At 47.3% G+C, this 20,979-nt stretch overlaps 3 protein-coding genes across 4 annotated transcripts in view; all 3 read left to right on the top strand.

Moving 5' to 3' along the window:
- Positions 1-10,737, top strand: part of LOC119221035 (meiosis inhibitor protein 1) — a 43,057-nt gene extending 32,320 nt beyond the window's left edge. Inside the window, exons 26-35 of the mRNA XM_062565860.1 lie at positions 792-905; positions 1,583-1,693; positions 2,642-2,829; positions 3,116-3,200; positions 4,220-4,404; positions 6,748-6,829; positions 7,064-7,170; positions 7,923-8,054; positions 9,250-9,365; positions 10,445-10,737. Of these exons, the coding sequence (XP_062421844.1) occupies positions 792-905; positions 1,583-1,693; positions 2,642-2,829; positions 3,116-3,200; positions 4,220-4,404; positions 6,748-6,829; positions 7,064-7,170; positions 7,923-8,054; positions 9,250-9,365; positions 10,445-10,511 (1,187 nt within the window). The 3' untranslated portion in view covers positions 10,512-10,737. The remainder of the gene's footprint in view (positions 1-791; positions 906-1,582; positions 1,694-2,641; positions 2,830-3,115; positions 3,201-4,219; positions 4,405-6,747; positions 6,830-7,063; positions 7,171-7,922; positions 8,055-9,249; positions 9,366-10,444) is intronic.
- A 597-nt stretch (positions 10,738-11,334) lies between these two features.
- Positions 11,335-17,376, top strand: LOC119221039 (coiled-coil domain-containing protein 134-like). Of its 2 annotated transcripts, none has more exons than XM_037477440.2 (7): positions 11,335-11,665; positions 14,003-14,135; positions 14,228-14,349; positions 14,749-14,833; positions 15,069-15,250; positions 16,298-16,369; positions 16,507-17,376. In XM_037477440.2, the coding sequence occupies exons 2-7, from the start codon at positions 14,036-14,038 to the stop codon at positions 16,630-16,632; spliced, it is 687 nt and encodes a 228-aa protein (XP_037333337.2). In that variant the 5' UTR covers positions 11,335-11,665; positions 14,003-14,035; the 3' UTR covers positions 16,633-17,376. The 2 variants fall into 2 exon arrangements, with proteins under 2 accessions (XP_037333337.2, XP_037333338.2); XM_037477441.2 differs by having other exon boundaries at positions 11,336-11,665; positions 14,006-14,135.
- A 352-nt stretch (positions 17,377-17,728) lies between these two features.
- On the top strand, positions 17,729-20,831 carry LOC119221037 (uncharacterized). The gene is made up of 2 exons (XM_037477436.2): positions 17,729-17,861; positions 18,267-20,831. Exon 2 carries the CDS (start codon positions 18,294-18,296, stop codon positions 20,136-20,138), a length of 1,845 nt encoding a protein of 614 aa, XP_037333333.2. The 5' UTR covers positions 17,729-17,861; positions 18,267-18,293; the 3' UTR covers positions 20,139-20,831.
- The last annotated feature ends 148 nt before the right edge of the window (positions 20,832-20,979 follow it).

The following is a 20,979-nucleotide window of genomic DNA, read 5'->3' as shown; positions in this document are numbered from 1 at the left end:
GTCTAAATAAAGAAATAAGTATATATATATAAGTATATAGGGTTCGATTCCCAGACGTGGCTGTTGTTTCTGGTCAGGGTGTCGACCAGACGGTGTCACTGTGTGTAAATGTTCAGGTCAATGATCTCGGCTGCAGGGCACCAGGGGGCAGCGGGGGATTCACTAACCGTTGCTGCGGTTCGTCTCTGCCTGCTTTCTGCTCATCGCAGCCCCCCCGGGGGATCACAGCCCCCCCTCCGTGCATGTGCTCCGGCTCAGCCCACTGTAATTTGCATTAATATACACTTCGTATTAACCTCTAATGCAGCGGCAGTCCGCAGGGAGACATTTTAATGTAATGCACTGCTGAAAGGCTCGTCTGATCTTCCTGCTGCTCCTTCTCCCTTCTTCACGTCCCGTCTCTCCTTCGCTCTGTTTCTTACTCCCTCCACCCATTCTGGATTCAGACTCAGAATATCACTGTTTTCAAATGTGCAGAGTAGTTTTGTTGCATTTGTGAGGAAGATGAGCTCACTCCCTCCCATACTCCTCTTGATAATCTCTGTGTGCACTTTGTTCTCTCTTCTCTCTACTTGGAATGAACTGAACAGATGACTGCATCTCTTCCTCATCTTCATCTCTCCCACATGCACACACTGTTGACTCGCTTCATTCCGCTCACTGTTTTACTACCTACTTCCCTACTTGTTTTTTCACATACTTTTTTCATATATATGTGATCCGTCTCTTTGATCTTTGTCACATTTGTGGTTTCTCTCTCCCTCAGTTACTCTCTCTCTCTCTCTCTTTAGCAGTGAACTCACTCCCTCTGGTGCTGAAGCTGCTTTGCGCGATGCAGGCCAGCGACCCGCCTTCGTCCTCCTACAGTAAGATGGACGGAGTGCACTTCAAGCTGCTCTATCACGGTGAGGTCGGAAAGGGTCATAATGGGCTAAACTCCACACCGCCTGACACCTAAATGCTTTTTACGTGTAAGACGCTCGCTAGCGACACACACTTTACATTTGGTTCTCCACGGCCGTGAACACAGAGTCCTTCAGATCCTCCCTCACGCAGCCACCTCCACGAGACACACGATCGTCCAGTAACTAAACACTGAGAAGTAGTTCGACAGTCAACACGTGCTCTCACCTCTCCTGCGTGCATGTATCTTCCATTCTAAGTGGAGGCATCGCTCATTTTTGGTATATAATATCCTCCTCCACGGGGGAGCGCTCACTGATGATCGGCAAATGAATGTCGGGCCGTTTTAAAGCTCCGAGCTCTTACGATTAGAATCACATTTGTGCGTCGTTACGCCTTGATGTCAACGCGGCCTCGTCCCTCTGTGACACGTTTGTTTACCGCATTAGTGGAACTCATTTTATGTGGGTAGTAATATTCTCCAGCTTCTCATCTATGATATATGCACCGTCTGACCACATTAATTCAGCCCTTACCGACTGGTAGGAGACGTGACTGTAAATGTTTCTCTTTTTTATGACTGTATTATCGTACCTCGATGTCTCTCTCATCTATTTGGAAGTACTGCCGATGAAACACCAAGCGAGGCGTCTGTATTGAGTGTGTGTGTGTGTTTCAGTGAGTAATGTTGCAGGGCGGCTGAAGCCTACAGACACGGGGAGCCTGCTACCCGCCCTCAGCTACCTGTACTGCTGCTTGAGTCTCTCCCCAGCACACTGCACTGACAGAGGTGAGGTGCACATGTCTTTGTTCTTCAGCCCCTCCCTGCACACCGCTCTGTATATCAGAAGGGAGAAGCTGACCTTCACATCCAAACGTCCAGCATTGACCCACAGAGGAATTAATCGTCATACAAGCTGACACCTGCTGTGTATCATTACACGACGGTTAGGTTGCGCCATCAAGTTGGAGAGCGTCTCACACATTTGCACGAGATCACGGCTGTGTTGTCGGAAAATCTCTCCTGCTGAATCCTACACAGCATGTACAATATGAACCAATGATCGCAAACACAGAACAAATAATCACTGTAGCAGTTAATGAATGTGACCGCATCATTTTCAGCGAGCTGCCATCAACAGGAGTGAACACCACATGTTGTACTTCCTCCTACCAAAGACATCACTTATGGGAAATGACATGTTGATTGCCATTGATTTCATTCCAGGCTAAATAATTAAGAAAATGCAAGTCAGCCGAGGTCAGCAGCAATGAGCTGCTTTGTAGTAAATAAGGCGATGCTAGTGGCGAGAGAGCAAGCGTTCCTTTGTGGAGAAGAGCTGATCATGTTTTGTTTACTGCTGCCAGCTACCAACATTCGCCTTCTGCTTCCTCATCACTCGTGGTGGGTTTACAGATGCAAGTTGCTTCAGCCTCAGGCTAGATGTTCCTTCAACTGCTGATTGTAGATGAAGTGAAACCAAAAGACACTGTGTGAGAGTGAGTGAGTCAAAATGTTGGCCCACGTGTGAGAGAGTGGGATTGTGCCTTAATGTGTTTTAAACTTCAAAAGGTTGGTCAGTTTATATGTTATGTTCTCAGAAGAGTGTGTGCGTGTGGTTGCCACATATCACCCTGCAGCCCTCCAGACCAACTGGGATTCTCTCACGCACACACACACTGAAATGCAAGCACAGACCCATCAAAGTGTGAGAACGTGGTGCTTTGTCCTCCCCAGCTGTCTCCGTGCTGCTGTCCAACAGTCAACTGATGGACCAGCTGCAGACGGTCTTCTCCTCTTCCTCCTCCTCCTCATCTTCTGCTCCATCCCTCTCTCCACCAGCCTGCCCCCCCTCAGCGCTGCTGTGCGGCAGCCATCTCCTCCTGTCCTCCCTCATTACCTTGCAGCGCGTTCACTCGGCTCAGGTACACGCTGCAGCTCAGCTCTGCTCATATCACAACTTCCTGGAGAACTGCACACGGTCGGAGGGCACACATCCATCTACAGAGCGAGATGGAGCGTGGATTCAGACGTGAACACAGAAAACAAAACACTTTTTGATCCGTCAGGATAAAACCAAGCCCTTTCTTCTCTGCTCTCTGCTGGCATCGCAAAGTTGATACAATCCAACTTACAATGCTATGTTTTAATCGGTTATTCTCCGCTCGCCTCACTTTCTCTCTTTCTCTCTCATTATCTCCGTTATTTAAGGTCAAAAAGAGCATCGGCTGGAGTCTGAACACAGCTGTGCAGCGACTTCTTGTTCAAAAAAGGAACACCGACAATCTCTTGCTGGGTAAAAAAACTATTAATCATAATTATTTTGAAAACACTTGACAGGAGGTACGAATAGAGTTCATCTGCAATACAAGTGTGGTGTTTAAAGCCGGTGTGAGTAAGCTCAGTGTGTGGTTGGTGCTCAGCTCCTGTTTTTCTCCCTCTTCACCTTTTTTGTTTTTGTCATCCCAGATTTGTGCATTCTCTTAATGCAGCATCTTCTCACCTTTATCTTTTCTGTATTTTTTCCACTACTCCTTTTCAAACCCTCCAGTGCAATTACAGACACTCAAGGGTTGTTGAAACCAAGACGGCTCAATGCCCGTCAGTGGAGTTTTGAGGTTTTTCAGGCGTCTCTGATTATTGCAGCAACTGTCCCAACACTGAGAGCCCTCAGGATAGACAGGACCAATGAGGTTCACCTCCAGTTGTTTCTGTGTCTGTTTGATAATTCTTTATTAATTCTATATTATGGTGGAAATAACTGAACGCTGGGCATGAATTTAGACCCACTTTGGTTATATTAAGCTGCACCACTCGGGAGACAGATGGTCCCTGCTGCTCGCGTCCCTGTGTCTGTCAGCTGGATAAGTGGCCTGTCAGGGTTGCTGTGATGTATCGGCTCCGTCCTCTCTTTCCGTCTCCCTCTCTTCACTCACTCTGCCTCCCTCTCTCGCTCTGTGCTATTTCTCTCCTCCCTCTCTCCTGCTGCCACTAATTGAGTCCCTCAGAGAGCTCTAATCTCAGTGTACATGGCGTTAGTGCTATTCAGATGGCTGGCAGCCATCCCGCTTGGCGTTTGTGTCCCTTTGTGATCTTTGTCTCAATCACTACTTTGGTACGTCAGTCTTTGTGACCTTCCTTCAACCCCGTCTGTCACTGCCTCCCACCCGCTCCCTCTCGCTCACTCTGTCACATGTTAGTTCACTTTCTTTAACTGGGAACTCTGGCTCTTATTTTATTCCCAGCATCTACTCACTAAGTCACAGCTTACGTCCTCCTCTCGTGCCACTTCTCTTTCTCTCTCACTCTTTCCAGTCAGCTACCTGAGGTTGCTGCAAGCTCTCCTTGATGCTGACCTGGCATCAGCAGTGGTGCATCTGAGTACTGGTCCTGGCCTGGTCGGGCCCAGACCTCTGGGGGTGGAAGATGGTGCTTTGTACCCGCTCGGCTCCAGAGGAACTCGGTGCCTCTTGACTGTCCTCAGTGGACTTCTTTTGCAGGTACTACTTGAACAACTTCTATGTTCTTGTAAACACCCAAACACTTTGTAGATGAATGTTGGGATAATTATCTTGGTTGTTTTTGCTGTGGAATCATCTTAATGGCACTATGGATTTAACATCATGGTATGAATTTCATTCCTCACATTTCTTGTTTGTGAATAACAGAGAACTCCATCAGTAAATTCTCTATGCTACCAGATTTATGTTTTTTACAGAAATTGCTTAAATTCTGAAATATCGTTGTGTTCATTTTCAGGTTTTCACGTAAACATTTCATAGTAGAGCTGTTTATTTCATGAAGGATTGACGGTCAGAGGTACATAACATAAAACTAAAGGGAAATGAACATTTATGAGATACCAGCCCCCGGGAAGACATCAGATTGGTGAATCTAATGCTGTGTTTCAATCTGGTTCATTCTGGATCGGACATGGAAGCTGCCTTTCACAAGGAAACAACATTTCTATTGATTTAGCAGTTAGCATAATGGCATGGCACACGTCTCCAGAGCAATCCCACAAAGTTATCACATGTTAGCCGATGTATTGACTCTGGTTGTTTTTTAGGAAAAGGGGCTGACTGGTGTCTCGCCAGCAGTCGTTTAACAGAAACTGGTGAAGCCAGCTCAGCAAAAGTAAAAGTATCCAGTGCATAAAAAAAAACATTAGGCAGACCCTTTATCTAAACACAGGATTAATTATCGTTATTAACTTTCGTACCACAGCAGTCAACCTGGTAATTCTTAATGACCAAAGCAGTGCTGCAGCATCACAAGACACGGAGCCCCTACTGTACATAGAGATGAAGCATAAAGTGCTGCAGCGCACAACATTTACCTTTAAACAGTGGCACATTAAAAGATGCACCGTTTCTGTATCACTGAATTGAATAGATTGGCAATAAATAAATCACAGGTCTTGAAGGACTTGGGAGCAGTGGCGATGGCACCGAGATTACATGACATTACATGACATTACATGACATTACATTACATTTAGCTGACGCTTTTATCCAAAGCAAACTCAGAAGAACAAGTAACAAGAAAGTACATTTTTCATCAAATAAGCAGTTTCAAAACATGTGATAGAAAAGTGCCATTATAAGTGCTACAGTTTGTAGCTACGGAGATGCTTCTGAAGCTCACATTCTGACTCTGTGCATCTAGTGGACATGAGTTCAGATTGCCGTGAATTTACATCAACTTTCAGTAATTTAGTGTTTGGAGTTAAAACTGATTCTTGACTCAACAGACACTCATCTGGATGATTTACAACCCAATGATTTGTTTTGGGTCATTAACACTTTGCAGCCAACACCAATGTGTCAGAACGTCACATCCACAGGCTGGTGGAGGGAGGAGGTGTGCGATGTGTTTCAATGGGTAAAGGGTCCCGCTACTGACGTGTAATACCAGCCTCGTTTTGATGCTCATTTGCATGCAGAATGTGAAACACCGCTCCTCCGGTACAGCAGCCAGCACTGCACCATATGGTCAGGATAATGATTTCATGAATGAGAAAACAATACAGATACCAGCTCTCAATGGAATTAGTCAGGATTCAATCGTGACAATCAAACAAAGAGCTCAACATACATATTTTTATATATTTTCTAAAGATGCAATTCAAGGTAATTTGTGTGTATTTCTTGTTCTATCCACTGCCACGTAGCAGCGTCTTCTCTGAGTAACAGACTTTAGCAGTGAAGTGAGGTTCTGCTGCTCTGCTGCTGATAGGAGTAACCCGGCTCTCTCCTTTCCTCTGAATCACATGTGTCAAACTTTTATGTGGCCCCCCGGGGGGCCCTGGCTGCCCATCCAGTAAGGCCCGCCGGGTGGCAGCCACGGCGTCAGCGAGCCCTCCCCCCCCCCCCGTCGTCAGTGGTCCGCGTTCGGTCGGACTGGGCAGCATCTGGCCCTGCTCTTAATGATGGGGGTGGTCGGCAGTGGGAAACACTGCAGCTCCTCTCCTCTACTTTTTTTGACTACTTTCTCCTCACTTTCTGGCCCTCGTTTCTCTCCCCTCCTTCGCTCTCTCTCACCCACTCTTTTCCCCTCCTACCCCCTTCCCTCTGTCTCAGGATTAGGGTGAAACTCCACTGTGCCGTCTCTATATCCGCGTGGCCTACTTCAGTATTTTTGGACACTGGTGCGGCTGTGGGAGAGACATGCATTATTAAACCCTCACTCATTGGCTCAGGCCGGTGTGTCCTTGTCCTCCCGTTGGTCCGTCTGCTGCGGAGCACGTTTGTTCATGTCCATTGTCTCCACATCCCATTCATGCGCTCCTAGGGTTTTGTTCCTTGCTCATGTTTCAACCCGCCGCCTCTCTTCCTCCTCAGAAGCACGAGCTGTTGCTGAGAGCCTCGGTCAACTGCCTAAGCTCCCTGCTGGGCTTCCTGCAGCGGATGAGTCCCCCTACCGGTACCAGCGTGGGGGGTGTGGGAAGGGGGTTTATCTATGCATTTTGGAGAGGGAAGTTAACTCTGTCTGCAGCACTGTAGCATGCACCTTAGGTTGTGTTAGTCGGAACACGACTGCTCGGTGATTGCACCAGGGAAGTTTAAACAGGATAGGTCAGTACAATACAGAGTTATGCGGCCTAACAAGGGTTTCTTTTCTCTTCCCCTGGGGGTGTTTTTTGTGTCTGGGTCATAGAGAAGTACGTGGCGAATCAGCCATGTAATCAATTCCTCGTCTTCTTCCTGCTCAGCTCAGGAGAGAGCTGCCGTCTGCACCCTGTCACTCTCAGGCTCATCACAATCGTGAGAGGTTTTACACACACAACTCAAATTAACCATCATTTATTGGGCAAGGTTCTGAGCAGCAATACATATTTGATATTAATGTCATATAAAGTTAATAAAGGCAATATGAAAGTGGTAGGGTATTTGGATTGAGTCTTCACAATGAATATAGAAAATTAAATGATTCTTACCAGTATTTGTGTTGTGTGAGCAGCAATAAAACATTCCTAGAACAACACACCAATAGTATTCATGACATTTAAGGATTGGTCACAGATATTTATGTCTTAACCTTCACTGCTAATCCATCAGCCTGTCTAAGCTACCATGAAGCCCACACTCCCTAATAAGACATTATGTATTACAAATAAGAAAATCCTGGATATAAATCTGATTCCTGTGAGAAGACTGCTTAAAAGATAGAGCTAGAGATCAGCGTTAAAGGGATTCGCCACATCACCTGGCGATCGGAGTAGAGTTCCACCAGGTTTCGTTCCAGTCATTAAAAAGCAGCATGTTCATACATTCAGCTGCAGGATGCAAAGGATGCACTAAAATACACATGTAGAAAACATAGAATAACTTATAGATACTTCCAACCACGCAGTTAATAGGTATCTCTATTGCACATTGACCCATGACGAGCTGAAAACCATTCTTCACTTTTTAAAACGTTTTCTCACTGATTCTCTCTTGTATGTTAATGACACACTCACGTGCATGACTGTGCACGTGAGTGTGTCCGTCACCAGTGTTTGTGTCCTCTGCAGCTCCTGCAGCACGGCGGTACTTCAGTGCTGTCAGAGCCTTGCCTCCTCCAGGTGATGGAGGCGGCAGAGAGGAGGGGGCGGGAGGTGCTTAGTGAGGAATCAGCTCAGTGCCTGAGGCTGCTCCTCTCACAGGTACACACACACACACACACACACACAGCATCAATTTGTCATCCTGTTACCCACAAATATCTACCTTCCTTGAATAAATAAATTACAAAATCATTTTCATACAAATTTCAGTTTGGGTCAAGTTCATGCAGGGTTTATATTTCTGCTCCGGCTGTTTTATGCAAATAAAACTCCTCATTTTGTATCTTTCTTTCATTTTTGGGGATGATTCTAAACTGAGCCCGTTTTAAGGCGAGTAACAGCCTGACTGTGACCTCGACCCAAACGGCTTCTTATCTCTGAGGTATTCAGGCGATAAATACATAACTGAATAACTAAATACATAACTAATCAATCTAAGCAAACCGACAATTCAAATCCAGCCCCAATCTCCCCCCTGAATCCTAACCCCTCAGGCACTTAACCTACGTCACCTGGTAAGTGGCTGAGTGCAAGAGTCTCTGGAGGTTTGAAAATAGGAATGGGATTACAACATGTTGCGTCACCATGACAACGTTAAAACTAAATGATTTACAATGCAGGGTATCTATTCAATATGTTTGACTCTGATTTAAATATCTTTTAGGCTCTTCTCTCATTAAATGAGGGGTATTTTCCAAAGTGTTTTAACATTTTGTCAAAATTGCTTTGATGAGAACAATTGGGAACAGGGCAGACAATCACCAAGGGGGAGGAAACACAACGGGGGGGGAAGTTGAATACAAAATAAGACGAAGACAAACCAACAGCGGGACAGTTAATACGGTTGTATTTCTGCTGCATTCCCTGTGACAAGTGACACTAATAGTTTGTCAGGAGAAGCTTTCTGTCATGCTCACTTATTTAGCACTCTGCAACTCCCAGGTGTGTGTGTCAGGTGTGTGTGTCAGCCTGCCTTTGAAGAATGTATTTTTGTCTTTAACGATGGAGGACACAGGGCTCAGAGCGCTGATGTGGTGGCGAGCAACTGTTTGCTGCTTATTGACACGGTGTCTACCTGAGCGGAGGAGGAATGCTGGGACACAGCCGCTCTGGCCATTGTGCTTTTAGTGCATGTTGCCGCTCCTCCTCCTCACTGCCTATTAACCCTTTAGTCACAATTATGCCCTGTGCTTTTCTTTTTGTTTCTCCCTTTCCCTTCATGTTAACAGCCCCCCGTCCCCTGATGCCTCCCCTCTCCCCTTTCTTCATTTAAAACGTCTTTTCTCTTCTTCAGATCCAGAGCACTGTCCTGCAGCCGCTGATGAAGCAGAGGGTGGAGGCTGTGACGGAGTCCCTCGACCTGCAGGCGCCGGGCGAGAGCTGCAGCCCTGGTCGGCCCGACAGCGTCTTGTATCCCGCTTTACCTGAAGTGAAACACCCGTGAACACACACACATGCTGACACCATCACAACGATGTCACTCATGCGTCATTGTGTCTCTGTGCAACGCACACACACGCACCATGAGAGACGCACATAGTGTGCTTCAGACGTCAACACGGGATCTTATCTTTGCGGGGGTGCATCGTCATATATATCACACACACAAACGCAAAGAAAAATGTAATTCATTTATTTCACAAATTCAATTCCTTAAGGGTTCTCCTCAGGAGGTTAGACTCTAATTTGTACAACACGACTTCTGGTTGTATTTGAAGGTGCTTCGCAGCCTGTAGCAGCCCTTGAAGGAGCTATGAGCAGCACCTGTGAAATTCAACTAGCAGGAAAGGGGGCGTGTCATCGCCCGGTGTCACCTGTAGCCATGACACCTCTTTGCTAAGAGTGGCAGATGCACGATGCTCCCTCACCCTCCCCCCCGCCTCCCCTTTACTCACGTTAGCCTCATCTTATTACGTTCTAGTTGCCGCCCTTGACTTCAAGGTGTCACCTTTATTATTGTTCGGTCTGAAACGGCGCGCCCAGTGACGGGTGGTGCAGCAGTATTGATGTCCGGGTGGAAATCGGGAGAAAAGTCGGTCCGGGAGATTTTCGGGAGGGGCTTTGAAATTTGGGAGTCTCCCGGAAAAATCGTGAGGGTTGGCATGTCTGTTCATTGAATGTCGCTCCTTTTTTAAAATGTATTTTTGCTCAGAAACAGTTGTTGATCCGAGGCTCGTTGCTGTGTTGCAGTCAGAGTCGCTACTTAAAGGCTCAGTACATTTATCGCCTTCAATGACTCTCACGTTCTCCCTCTCACCCCCCCACACGCTAGCTCCATGTCAGATGGGTCTTGGCTTCATTGCTACAATCTCACAAAAACAAAGCTCTCATATCACGTTTATTTCAGATGAATGAATGAAGCAGTGTCTTGATATATATACTAATTACATCATGTTTTATGGCACTAACAGAATCCACACATTGAGCTGAAACCAAACTAGGATGTTTGTTTACTTTCTGCTTCCAAGCTCCTTAACTGTTGTCCTCAGGCGCGTCGGAGACGTGTCCATCTGTCTGTCTGACTTTACCTTGAAGGCTGATGTCCCGACGCACTGATTTTGTCGCTGCTGAGATTGTTGCACCATCGGTTTCATTGTTCACATTTTGCTAAATACGTCTGCTAGATTGCTAGTGTGTGTGCGTTCTGCTCTTAAAGCATCACATGCTCCGGCCTACAATTGAGAGGCTTCTCTGTGAAATAATTTACTGGAAGTATTTAAAGTTTCAACAGTTTGTGGTTTGGGTGGAACGTGGAGTCTTTGTTCAATAAAGATAAAAGATACATGTTTCTTTATTATAGACGCACACCTGAAAAGCTTTTCACACGAGTCTCTCAGACAGAGAGGGATCTCCCTCAGACATTCTCCTGTTCCATTGGAAGTTGTGACACGGTGTGACCTACTATTAGTGTCGCCATTTATTATTGGGGAGTCTTTCCCATTGATTATGTAACCCAAAGGTGAAAAGGACCCGTTTGACTTCATAGAAATGAGTCATGCAGGCCACAGGAGTAACTTCATCCCAAACCTCAGGGCGGAGCTGTGCTCTTTAATACACACAGGTGGACTTCTCAGAGGTGCAGCTGTTGGTGATGTGCATGGTGGCTTGGATATGTCCAAGTGTGCAGAACGATTGTGATATACTCCCCCGGAGAGGATTTGAATTATAATCTCCAGACATGTTGTCTACTAGTCTCAGGAAAATAAACAAACCAATAAAGTAGCATTAAAGTTGGTCGTGAGGATTCAATCGGGTAGGACACGTGTTCCTTTTTAAATGCGCTAAGCAAATACATAAAATCTCAAAATGATCAAACACGTCATTGGCGTCACAGAGAGTTGGAAACAAAACGACGCGAGAGAAACGGAACGCAGCCGACGCTGTGGCGGCGTCGCTCTCTAAATCGTCCGTGCGGAAACAAGCCTCCTCCCCGCGCAGCGCCCGCTGCCTGCCATTCGTCCAGCGCGAGCCCGCCGGTGCGATCGTGGCGCTGGAGGAGTGGAGCAGCCAGAGCCGCATGTAAATGAACACTTCCACCTCCGTGTCTCTGTCACCGGAGGATCTGCGGATCGTCCCGTCCCTTTGATCGGCGAGCCCGCCTTAAACGTCTCGCGTGCAGATACAAAAGCAGGAAGGTTAAATCGCACTTTGGAGCAAAACGAGCTCCTCTGACCGCTGCTCTGTGGCGCCGCGTTTCTCGCTCCAACACGGTGAGTGATCCGCGAGTTTTTCAACGCGTTTTACCGGCTGTGTCACCGGAACGTCCCGGTGAGTCGGGAGGGGGGGCGGACACAGCGGCGAACGGATTCGACCATCTCGAGGAGCGACTTTAAATTCTTGTTTAATTCCCCAAAGCGACGTGGACACCGCGCATAGACCAGGCGACGTAGGTCCCTCACCGGGCTCCTTCGCTGCCTCGGAATGAAATGAATTAACTCGTCAGCAACGAGGGCGAAGTGAGACTGTAACTGATGTCCATCCTCACTATTACGCATGTCCGTGCCTCTGCATGAATGATAACAGGGACACACACACAGAGAGAGAGAAGATGTATCAGTCAGTCCTTGAACCTCCTGCTGCACAGCCAGCTGTCTGATAAGCATCGCTCCATCTTCTCTGAAGTCTCCGTATCTAGCTGGTTTGGACTTTTTCCTCCATGTTATCAAAGATTATGTCCATGTTCCCTCTTATTCCGCTTCTTGTCCTGTGGAAGTTTCATGGTAGAATACCAGATAGCATGAGCAGATTGCTTTGAACCTGCAGGGGATTCAGATTCTCCCCGGGTGGGCAGTATGATCGGACATGCAAGACTGCTTATCTGATGGATGTGGAAAGCAGGCTCTCCCACACAGGAAATCAAACGTCAGCCTCTCGGCCACAGCGGAGCAGGAAAAAGAAGATCTCCTGCGGCACAAGTGATTTGCGTGGGCTGACGCTGCCTCAGATCTGCCTCCAGATCTCCCCGGGGGGAACACACCTCCCCAGGCTTGAGTTTCCCTCTCTGACCGACTCCCTGCTGGGACGCTGATCATCAGAAGGTCAGCCGGGAGGGAGATCCATCTGTAGCACACTTCTCTTGTTTTGTCCTGAGTGATGTCCACCTCGAGCCAGAACGGGTGGGACGTTATGTCCGTGTCTCTCTTCAGACTCCAGGAGCACTTGGGAGCTGCATGGGAGTGTGTCTCAGTCGGATGTAATCTGACCTTCGCCACGTCGTGGATGATCGATCTCCTCCTGACGTCCATCTTCCGCCACGTCTTAACAGTCTCAGCACTTTGCCAGCTACTGGCACGGAAACGTCAGCTGTGCGTTGACTGCTTGTGGCGATAACCTCTTTTCTTTGCCCATAAATATCTGTCAGAGCCACAGGGACGCATGGAGGCCCACAGGACCATCAGACAAGGGAGGGACCATGTGCCCTTTTCCCTTGGCTGTAATCTAGAAATAGAGGCTTTCGACCAGCACTTAAGGAAATTTAATGCTGCATCTCTCAGAGAAACGGGAAACCACCCAAAAGATGTTCCCACAACGCACCGATTGGCCTTAAATGAACGCTGTCCTCACTTCAGGGCCGCTGCTTCCTGCTGCTTTTAGTTATAAATTAGAGAAGTAGAGAACACCCCCCCCCCCCCCAAATCTTGAGCTCAACTGTCAGAATTGAGTCTCGTTGGAGTTCAGTCGTGCTGCTAAAGGAAGTGGATCCGTGTTGTCGGCGGCTGAGGGATGTGTGTGTGTCTGGGAGCAAATGCTTCCCTCTGATTTAGGTGAGATTCTTAAGGGGGCTCATTCGGTCTCAATTAGCATTCACACCCGAGACAGTCTGCTCGCTAGTCCTTCAGGCTGAGGAACCGCCAGCCGCGCTTGTAGATTAATTCAGTCGGCGTGGAATCGAGTCCCCGGTGCACGTTATCCTCTCTGAGGTAAAAGCTGTTATCTCCTGCTTCTTAACCTGTGCATCCCTCTCGTGGTGTCATTGATGGAGCCATTGATGCTAAATTATGCAGGGCTTATGTGAATTATATCTTGTAGCTTTTCAGTAACATAGTCCCTCCCTGCAGGTCCTTCTGTTTCTCTGCTAATGTTTTCTTTGAAAAAGAAAAATTGGCTTTCATCAAATTTTCATTTGAGGAAGTGCTATTTTCAGCTGTTGAATTGATCTTCTCGCTCTCGCACCTCCCCCTTTCAAATGCATATAAAGCCTCTGAGGGAAAGGAAGTTGCAACTGGATGAAAAATGTTAGGTACGACCGAGGAAAGGGGGGGGGGGACATCCTCTCGGGGATTATGCAAGTATCAGACATCAGATTTGTCCTTTTTTAAAGCGCTGCCTCCCCTCTCGTGTTGCGTATTGACCACTTCTCCCCAGCATGTCCCTGCTTCTCATGCTCCACAAGTATCACAGGAGAGGACGGCCCGCTCACAGGCTGAACCATCCTGTTTCTGGAGACGACCTTCGCTCCTCAAACAAATCAAAGTCACAATGTGTGTGCGCTCAGCGTCTCGGTGTTCAACAGTGCGATGTACGTGTTGTGCGCTCTTCTCTTTCAGCAGAGAGGACCTCTCTTCCGACCCCTGCTGAGCATGTGGCGTGCGTGTGCTCTGGTCCTGGCGCTCGCCGCCGCCCTCGGCTGGGCCGACTCGGACTCACACAGACTGAGACATGACTCCAACTTGGACATCTGTATCCTTCTGACTGTGTGTGTGTGTGTGTGTGACAGATGGTGTGAGCGTGACCAGTGATGTGTGTGTGTCCTCCTGAGCTCCTCTGATCAGACAAGCGGCTGTTTGAGACCAAGAGGAAAGATCAACTGAACGCGTTGAAGAACCTGGTGGAGCTGAACGACATCAACCAGCAGTACAAGATCATAGACATCATGCTGAAAGGACTCTTCAAGGTGTGTGTGTGTGTGTGTGTGTGCGCCTCTCAAGGACAACTACTGAAGTCATCCTTCAGTGGCTGGAAGGCGTTGTCAGCGTTTCTGTGTGTGTTTAAAAAGTGCTTCCCATCGGGCTCGTTTCTATCTGTGATCTTCTGCCCAAGTGAAAGCTGACTAATGTCTCCGATTACTTTGTTTTAACCACCATGTGACCGAGTCTGTCTCCCCACTTGTTGCCAGTCCTAATGGAATCCTCTCTGAAGTTAATCCTACGCGCTTCACTGCACACAAGTGCCGTGTAAAATGTCCTATTTTTCCTCCTGAATAACAACAGCAATTTAAATCCCCAGCTCACTGCAGCAAGGTAAACAAACCTGCCTATTGAGTTGTTTTTCCTTTTTTATTTGTATTTCTAAGGTGTTGGAGGACTCGAAACAAATCCTGGTTGCAGCCAACATGCAGCCTGATGACCCTTTCCCATTGGACGATAAGATCAAAGAAGGTTTCATCCTCTCCTTTATAGTTCTGCGTGTCTTTGTTACCTGTTTCTAGAAGCTCTTTCTTTCATTCTTATCCCCCTTTTGGTTCCAGTAACATCCATCTGGATGTCACAAAGATGACCTCCACTATTTCCAAGCTCTGTAACCTCTGAGTGTTCCCTGTTGTATTTATCAGCTCGTCTTGTGTAGCGATGACATCTTCCTCTTTGATTGACCTCCTCGTTTCTCTCCCGTCAGCCTACTCCCACGTGGTGGAGAATACCGCGTTCTTCGGCGACGTGGCGTTGCGTTTCCCCCGTATTGTCCACCACTACTACGACCGGAACACCGACTGGGACGGTCTGCTGCGCTGGGGCCTGAATTTCTGTAACCGGACCGGGGTTTTCACGGGAGGAGCCCACCAGCACGTCCTCACCCTCGTAAGACGCTGCAATCAGCCGCCCTGTGGTCGTTGTTACTAATGATGTCACAAAAACAAACCAAAAGGAGATCACCTCCTGAAAATACACTACCACAATACTACTAATACAGTACTACAGTACAGTAACATCCAATGCTCTCACCACATTAAAGGGGCTAAAAGTAAGTGACTGGGATGGAGGGTGCTCCCCATGCGCAGGACACTACTCTCACTGTGTGGGATGGGATACAAATTTAATTTAACTCGCTTGGATATAATAAAAAGGATGTAATATCATTTTGCCATTTCTGTCTATTTAAGCAAAATGATTAAGGCTTTCTTTTTTTAAAGTCTAGCTGCAAAACTGAACCAGGGAGAGAATGGAGACCACTGCAGTGCTGCACGGCACACACACAGTGGTATGAGTGAGAACACCCCCCCGCTAAATGTGTCCTTAGTTGTCCAATCGGTCCCAATGGATTGTGCCCTTTTGTACCTTAAAGAAGCAAAGCAGGTGAAATGGGATTCTCTGTGTGGGTTAATGAACTAAAGTCTGGCAGGAATAATCTGTGACCTCACCAATGTGTCAAGAGGATTATATTGTGGATTATTTCTGTGACTGAAAGCAGCAGCAGTGCAAGCGTCCCTCAGTCAGCGCACTCTTACTTGTGATCCTCCAGGGAGACAAACATTAACACGTAACATTTATACGGTGCTCACTTTTCCTCCCACCACCAAAACATCTTGTCAAAAATGTATAAAGAAGCTTGTTTGAGTAGTTATTTTAAATCATCTGGCTCTTTTCTTGTAATAACAGTAGAACCAATTCATTCTAATTGTGGGTTATAAAATGTTCAGAGGCTACTTGGCACCTTGAACTTGAGTAGAATTCTTTATCTCATGTAGCTGCCTGAAGATGAAAGGATAAGTTACACCAGCAGCTGCATTTCAGCAGCAGAGGGGGCGATGCGACCGTGCCCTCATTTACATTCCTTATCTCTTGAATAAATGATAAAGTGCCCCCTCTTCCTCTATTCCTCATTTGTCACCTGTGCTCATCCCTCAGATGTCACAAGAGCTGGGAATAACGGAGAAATCCCCCGACTTTATAAACCCCTACCGCACAGAGAGGGACGATGTAAGTACGATGCACAGTGGCTTTTCCTCAGTGATCCTTTTACAGAACCAGCACCATAAAGTCTATATAACTAATAATATCGCTTGCATCACCTCGATGGAAAAGTCATCTCTGTAACCCCGTCTCGTCCGCTTCAGGTGCTTCACACCGCTGAGGCTTTCCAGAAGATCCTGAGGGAGGAGGAGAAGAGGAGGAGGAAAGAAGAGAAGAGAAAAGAGATCCGGAAAGGCCCCCGCATCTCCCGCTCTCGCACCGAGCTATAGCGGAGCAGAGGGGGGGGGAACACACGCACAGTACCACAGCGGGTGGCTCGCACCTGTCGACTGCCGGCGACAGTGAAGGAAATCAAGGCTGTCCTCGCTTGTGGAAACGAGAGAGGAACCATCAAGGTTCCACAAAAAAAAGTAACGTGGAAGTGTCCGTATCTGGCGAACGTCCGAAGTGCTGCACATCTACAGTGATTCTGGATTGTGTACATCTACAGTGATTCTGGATTGTGTACATCTACAGTGATTCTGGATTGTGCACATCTACAGTGATTCTGGATTGTGCACATCTACAGTGATTCTGGATTGTGTACATCTACAGTGATTCTGGATTGTATAGGAGGTAAAGACGTCTCTGGAATAAGGGTTGATAAGGGAGCTCGTTTTAATTACTTATCATTTATTTCAGTATAATCTTTTAAGATTTAATGTGTCCAAAACCCATTTGCTTCGAACCACGAGTGTTTCCCAAATCTAAATTTGTCCTCATCTAATTCCTTTTGGATGTTGTCTGTTTAAGTTGAGCTTGAATTGACTGATGGAATATAGTTGTGTTGTTACTTGTTCCTTCAACTGAGATTTGTTTGATATTTCTAGAGGATTGTTTGTAAGTTGGCAGATTTATGTTCTTTTTTGCTACTCAAAAGTTTTAAGGACACATATCAGTTTTATTTGCCTGAAGAACAATCATTTGGAATAATATTTGTTTAATGTGATCACCATCAAAGAGATCATCTGTGATTTAGTTTTTTTTCTCCTTTCTTTCCAACCAAATGTCTAGTTTCCATTGAGTGACCTTCAGTTAATGATAATTATTTTATCCTGTTGGAAATATCTGTCGGCCAGAATTATAGTATATGAACTCATTCTCTGTTTATTGCTGGAAATTAAGATCTTTTAATGGTTTAGATATATGTAATTTAGATTGATGTAATTTGGAAATTCTATTAAGACTGTTATACAAACCATATGTGTATTCAGAGAAAGAATCATTGCTGCAGAATGAACAAGCCATTTTGTTATCAAATGTAATGAAATACAGTGACTCTCGTATCCGCGCAGTGTGCTTTGTCGGCCAGCAGGGGGCGTGACGTCACAGACTGACTGCGACTAAAGTCCAATGTTTCTGTTTGGGTCTGATCAGACCTCCTCGACACGTGACGTTAACTTAGCCAACACACTCATTAAGGCTTTAACGGAGAGAAGAACAAACTGACGAGTCTCTGGTAAGGTTTATCTCTGGCGGTCACGTTGCCCTTTTGGTTTTAAATAATCAACTTGTTACGGCTCGCTTGTTAATGTTTACAATAGTTAACGTTAGCTTCGACTTCTAATGAATAGCAGTGGGTACAGGGCTGTATTTTGGGTTGAACTTGATATTTACATTTGATGTTTTATTCCAGGGTAAAGGTTTGTTAATATTTGATTTATCACTACGCAGATAGTAGCTAACGCTAGCATGCGGAGCTAACCGTTAGCTAACTTTACCCATTCGGCTGAAACGTTTTGTTTCTGTCCAGAAGCGTCCTTCATAACGGCGACTATTCTAGTCCCCCGACACAAAACAGGGCGTGCAATGTGGTCATTAGCTTGTGCTACAGACTCTCTCCCTTGTGCACTTCCTCCACCAGGGTATCTGGAGGAGACAAGCATTTGATATGGAGGGTGAGAAGGGAGGAAAAGACCCTGACGCCAGGTGCACTGAAGAACTCAGGCTGGTCCTCGTCGGAAAGACCGGCTCCGGCAAGAGTGCTTCTGGAAACACCATCCTGGGCCGGAGGGAGTTCCTGTCACAGATCAGTGCGAGCTCTGTCACCCAGATTTGCCAGCTTGGAAGCTCTGAGGTCGCAGAGGAAGAGGATGCTGAGGAGGAAGGACAGACCGCCGCCCGGAGGAGGATGAGGAGAGTCACGGTGGTCGACATGCCAGGGTTTGGGGACACGCACCTGAGTGAGGAGCAGATCCATGCAGAGGTGGCCAAATGTGTGTGTCTCTCTGCCCCCGGGCCACACGCTTTCCTCCTGGTGGTGCCGATCGGTCGCTACACAGACAACGAGAACCAGGCTGCCTGCGAGTTGACCAACATATTTGGGGAGGATGCATTGCATCACCACACCGTGGTTCTTTTTACCCGAGGTGACGATCTGGAAGGTATAGGGATTGAGGATTATCTGTGGCAAACTGCACCTGCTGGGCTGAAGGCTTTGATTGACAGGTGTGGGGGCAGGTACCATGTGCTTAACAACAAAGACTCCAGTAACTCTGTGCAGGTGAAAGAACTCCTTATGAAGGTGGACAAGATGGCGAAGCATTCTAGAGAAGAGTTTTACACCAATGGCATGTTTTTAGCAGCAGAGGCTGCCATCAGGGAGGAGCAGAAAAGGATGTTAAGTGAGCGAGGGCAGGCGGAGGGGGAGGAAGAAGCTAAACTTGCCAAGCGCAGAAAGCACAGCTTGGAGTCGAGAGCAGATAGAGGATCAGAGGCGCTCAGGAGGAGGGAGGTTGAGAGAGATAATGACGAGGCTTTCAGGGTGGAGAGGTGGACGGAGGAGAGCAGAGGCAACGCCTTCAGCTTCCTGAGGAACCAGTTCAGAGGCAGGCGCAGGGCGGCGAGCAGGCGGCAGTCCATCCGCTCGTCCTTTACCCGCACGAGGAGGGAGGCCGCGCTGTCCGCCAATGTGCTACAGAGAATTAAGACCCTAGTTGCTGCTGGAGCCACAGGCATGGCCGTGGGGGCAGTGTTCGGGGCAATCGCCCCCTTAGCGGCCTCGGCCGGGGCATCTCTGGTTGGGAACTCGGTTGGTTTCGCTGCGAGTCAGTTCGCTGGCATGTCTGTGGCGGGAGGCACAGGTGTGGGGAAAGCTGTGGGGGCGATCGTGGCGGCTGCTTCGGGGAAAACCGCAGTGGCTCTGGGGGCGGCAACGGGTGGAGTTTTGGGCGGATCTGTCGGAGCCATTGTTGGTGCTGATGCTGTAAATCCTAGGGAGGGTGCTCTGGATGCCCTGGGGCAGGTTAGTCTCATTGGGGCCTCTGCAGTGGGAGTGGCCGCAGGTGTGGGAGGCACCATGGGAGCCGGGGCTGCTTTCAGCGCAGCCATGGAGGGAGCGGCCTTCAGCACGGCAGCCCTTGGCGGAGCTGAAACTGCCTCAGCCCAGAGCAGTTTATCCTCGGTTGCAGTGCAGCACGCCTCGGCCGGAGCCCTAGCTCAGGAGATGACTGCCAATGTCCCACTGGCTGCTGGGTCTCCCGCTGTTTTGTGTGGCCTAACGGGGCCATGTGTGGCATCGGTGGCCAGCAGGGCGGTGTCAGATCGATGGGGCCGCATGGCGGTATCGTCACGCATCCTGACTGCAGTTGCTGAGATAGGAAAGGCTGCAGCAGGCATTGCTCTGGCTGGTGGTCTGGTGGTGAAGGTGGTAAAGGAAAGAATAGGATGTGGCACAGGAACAACAGAAGCCAGTTACTCAGAAAAGAAGTCGTATGAGGTCTACTGGAACAAATGAATGAGGTAAACCCCAGCCATCACACAAGGATGAGATCATCATTGATATTTTGGTCCCCGGCCTTCTAATAAAGTATTAGACTGCACACTCGGTAGCATGCCCTTCCACAGAGATGCAAACCCCCTCAAATATTCAATCCCAATTTGCAATTGCCGTATATTTGTTTGAAGTGTTTGAGGCTGATGAATGGCTTCAGGGACATTTACAATGTTAGGTGGGCTGACTAATCTGAATCCATTTTTATGTGGTTGTTATTCATCTCACGGCTCGTTGGTTTTGAACACGACCCGTCTTTACACCCACTAGACAAATAAAATGACTTGTGGAAACTAGGCTGACGAAAATGTCGGTCACAGAGTTCAGCTGTGTGAGTTCAGTCTAACGAATGATTCCATGAAGCTTTACAATTTGACCCTTTGTCCTTCCTAAAACAGGATCACTCAAATATGTGTCGTACTCATTGCTGTTTTTTGTGAATGAACAAAGCGTCTGACCTACTCTATCTATCCTGCAGTGTTTGTACTTACAGATGACAGTGGTTGGTTGCCTTGCAGTGTTTCACATCCTGTCATATTTTAAATATTAACTAAACCAGATTTCAACCAATACTGTCAATATACTCAATGTAACAGTTCAGTGTTAACTTTTCTGCAGTGAAAAAAACAATAAAAGTCAGTGTTTCTTCTTTCTTTGTTCTTATTTAAGTATTTTCCTGATAAGATAAAAATGTATAATTTCAATAAACATGCATCCAGTATTTATTTAATATTATCTATTGATGTATTTTTAACATGACTCTAAATGTGCTTTGTTTGTCTAATGAGCACCGCTTCTATTCATG

This window comes from Pungitius pungitius, chromosome 12, assembly GCF_949316345.1.
Source record: "Pungitius pungitius chromosome 12, fPunPun2.1, whole genome shotgun sequence".
NCBI lineage: Eukaryota > Metazoa > Chordata > Actinopteri > Perciformes > Gasterosteidae > Pungitius > Pungitius pungitius.
The sequence above is the reverse complement of the archived record's forward strand: the minus strand, read 5'-3'. Positions and strand labels throughout refer to the sequence as shown.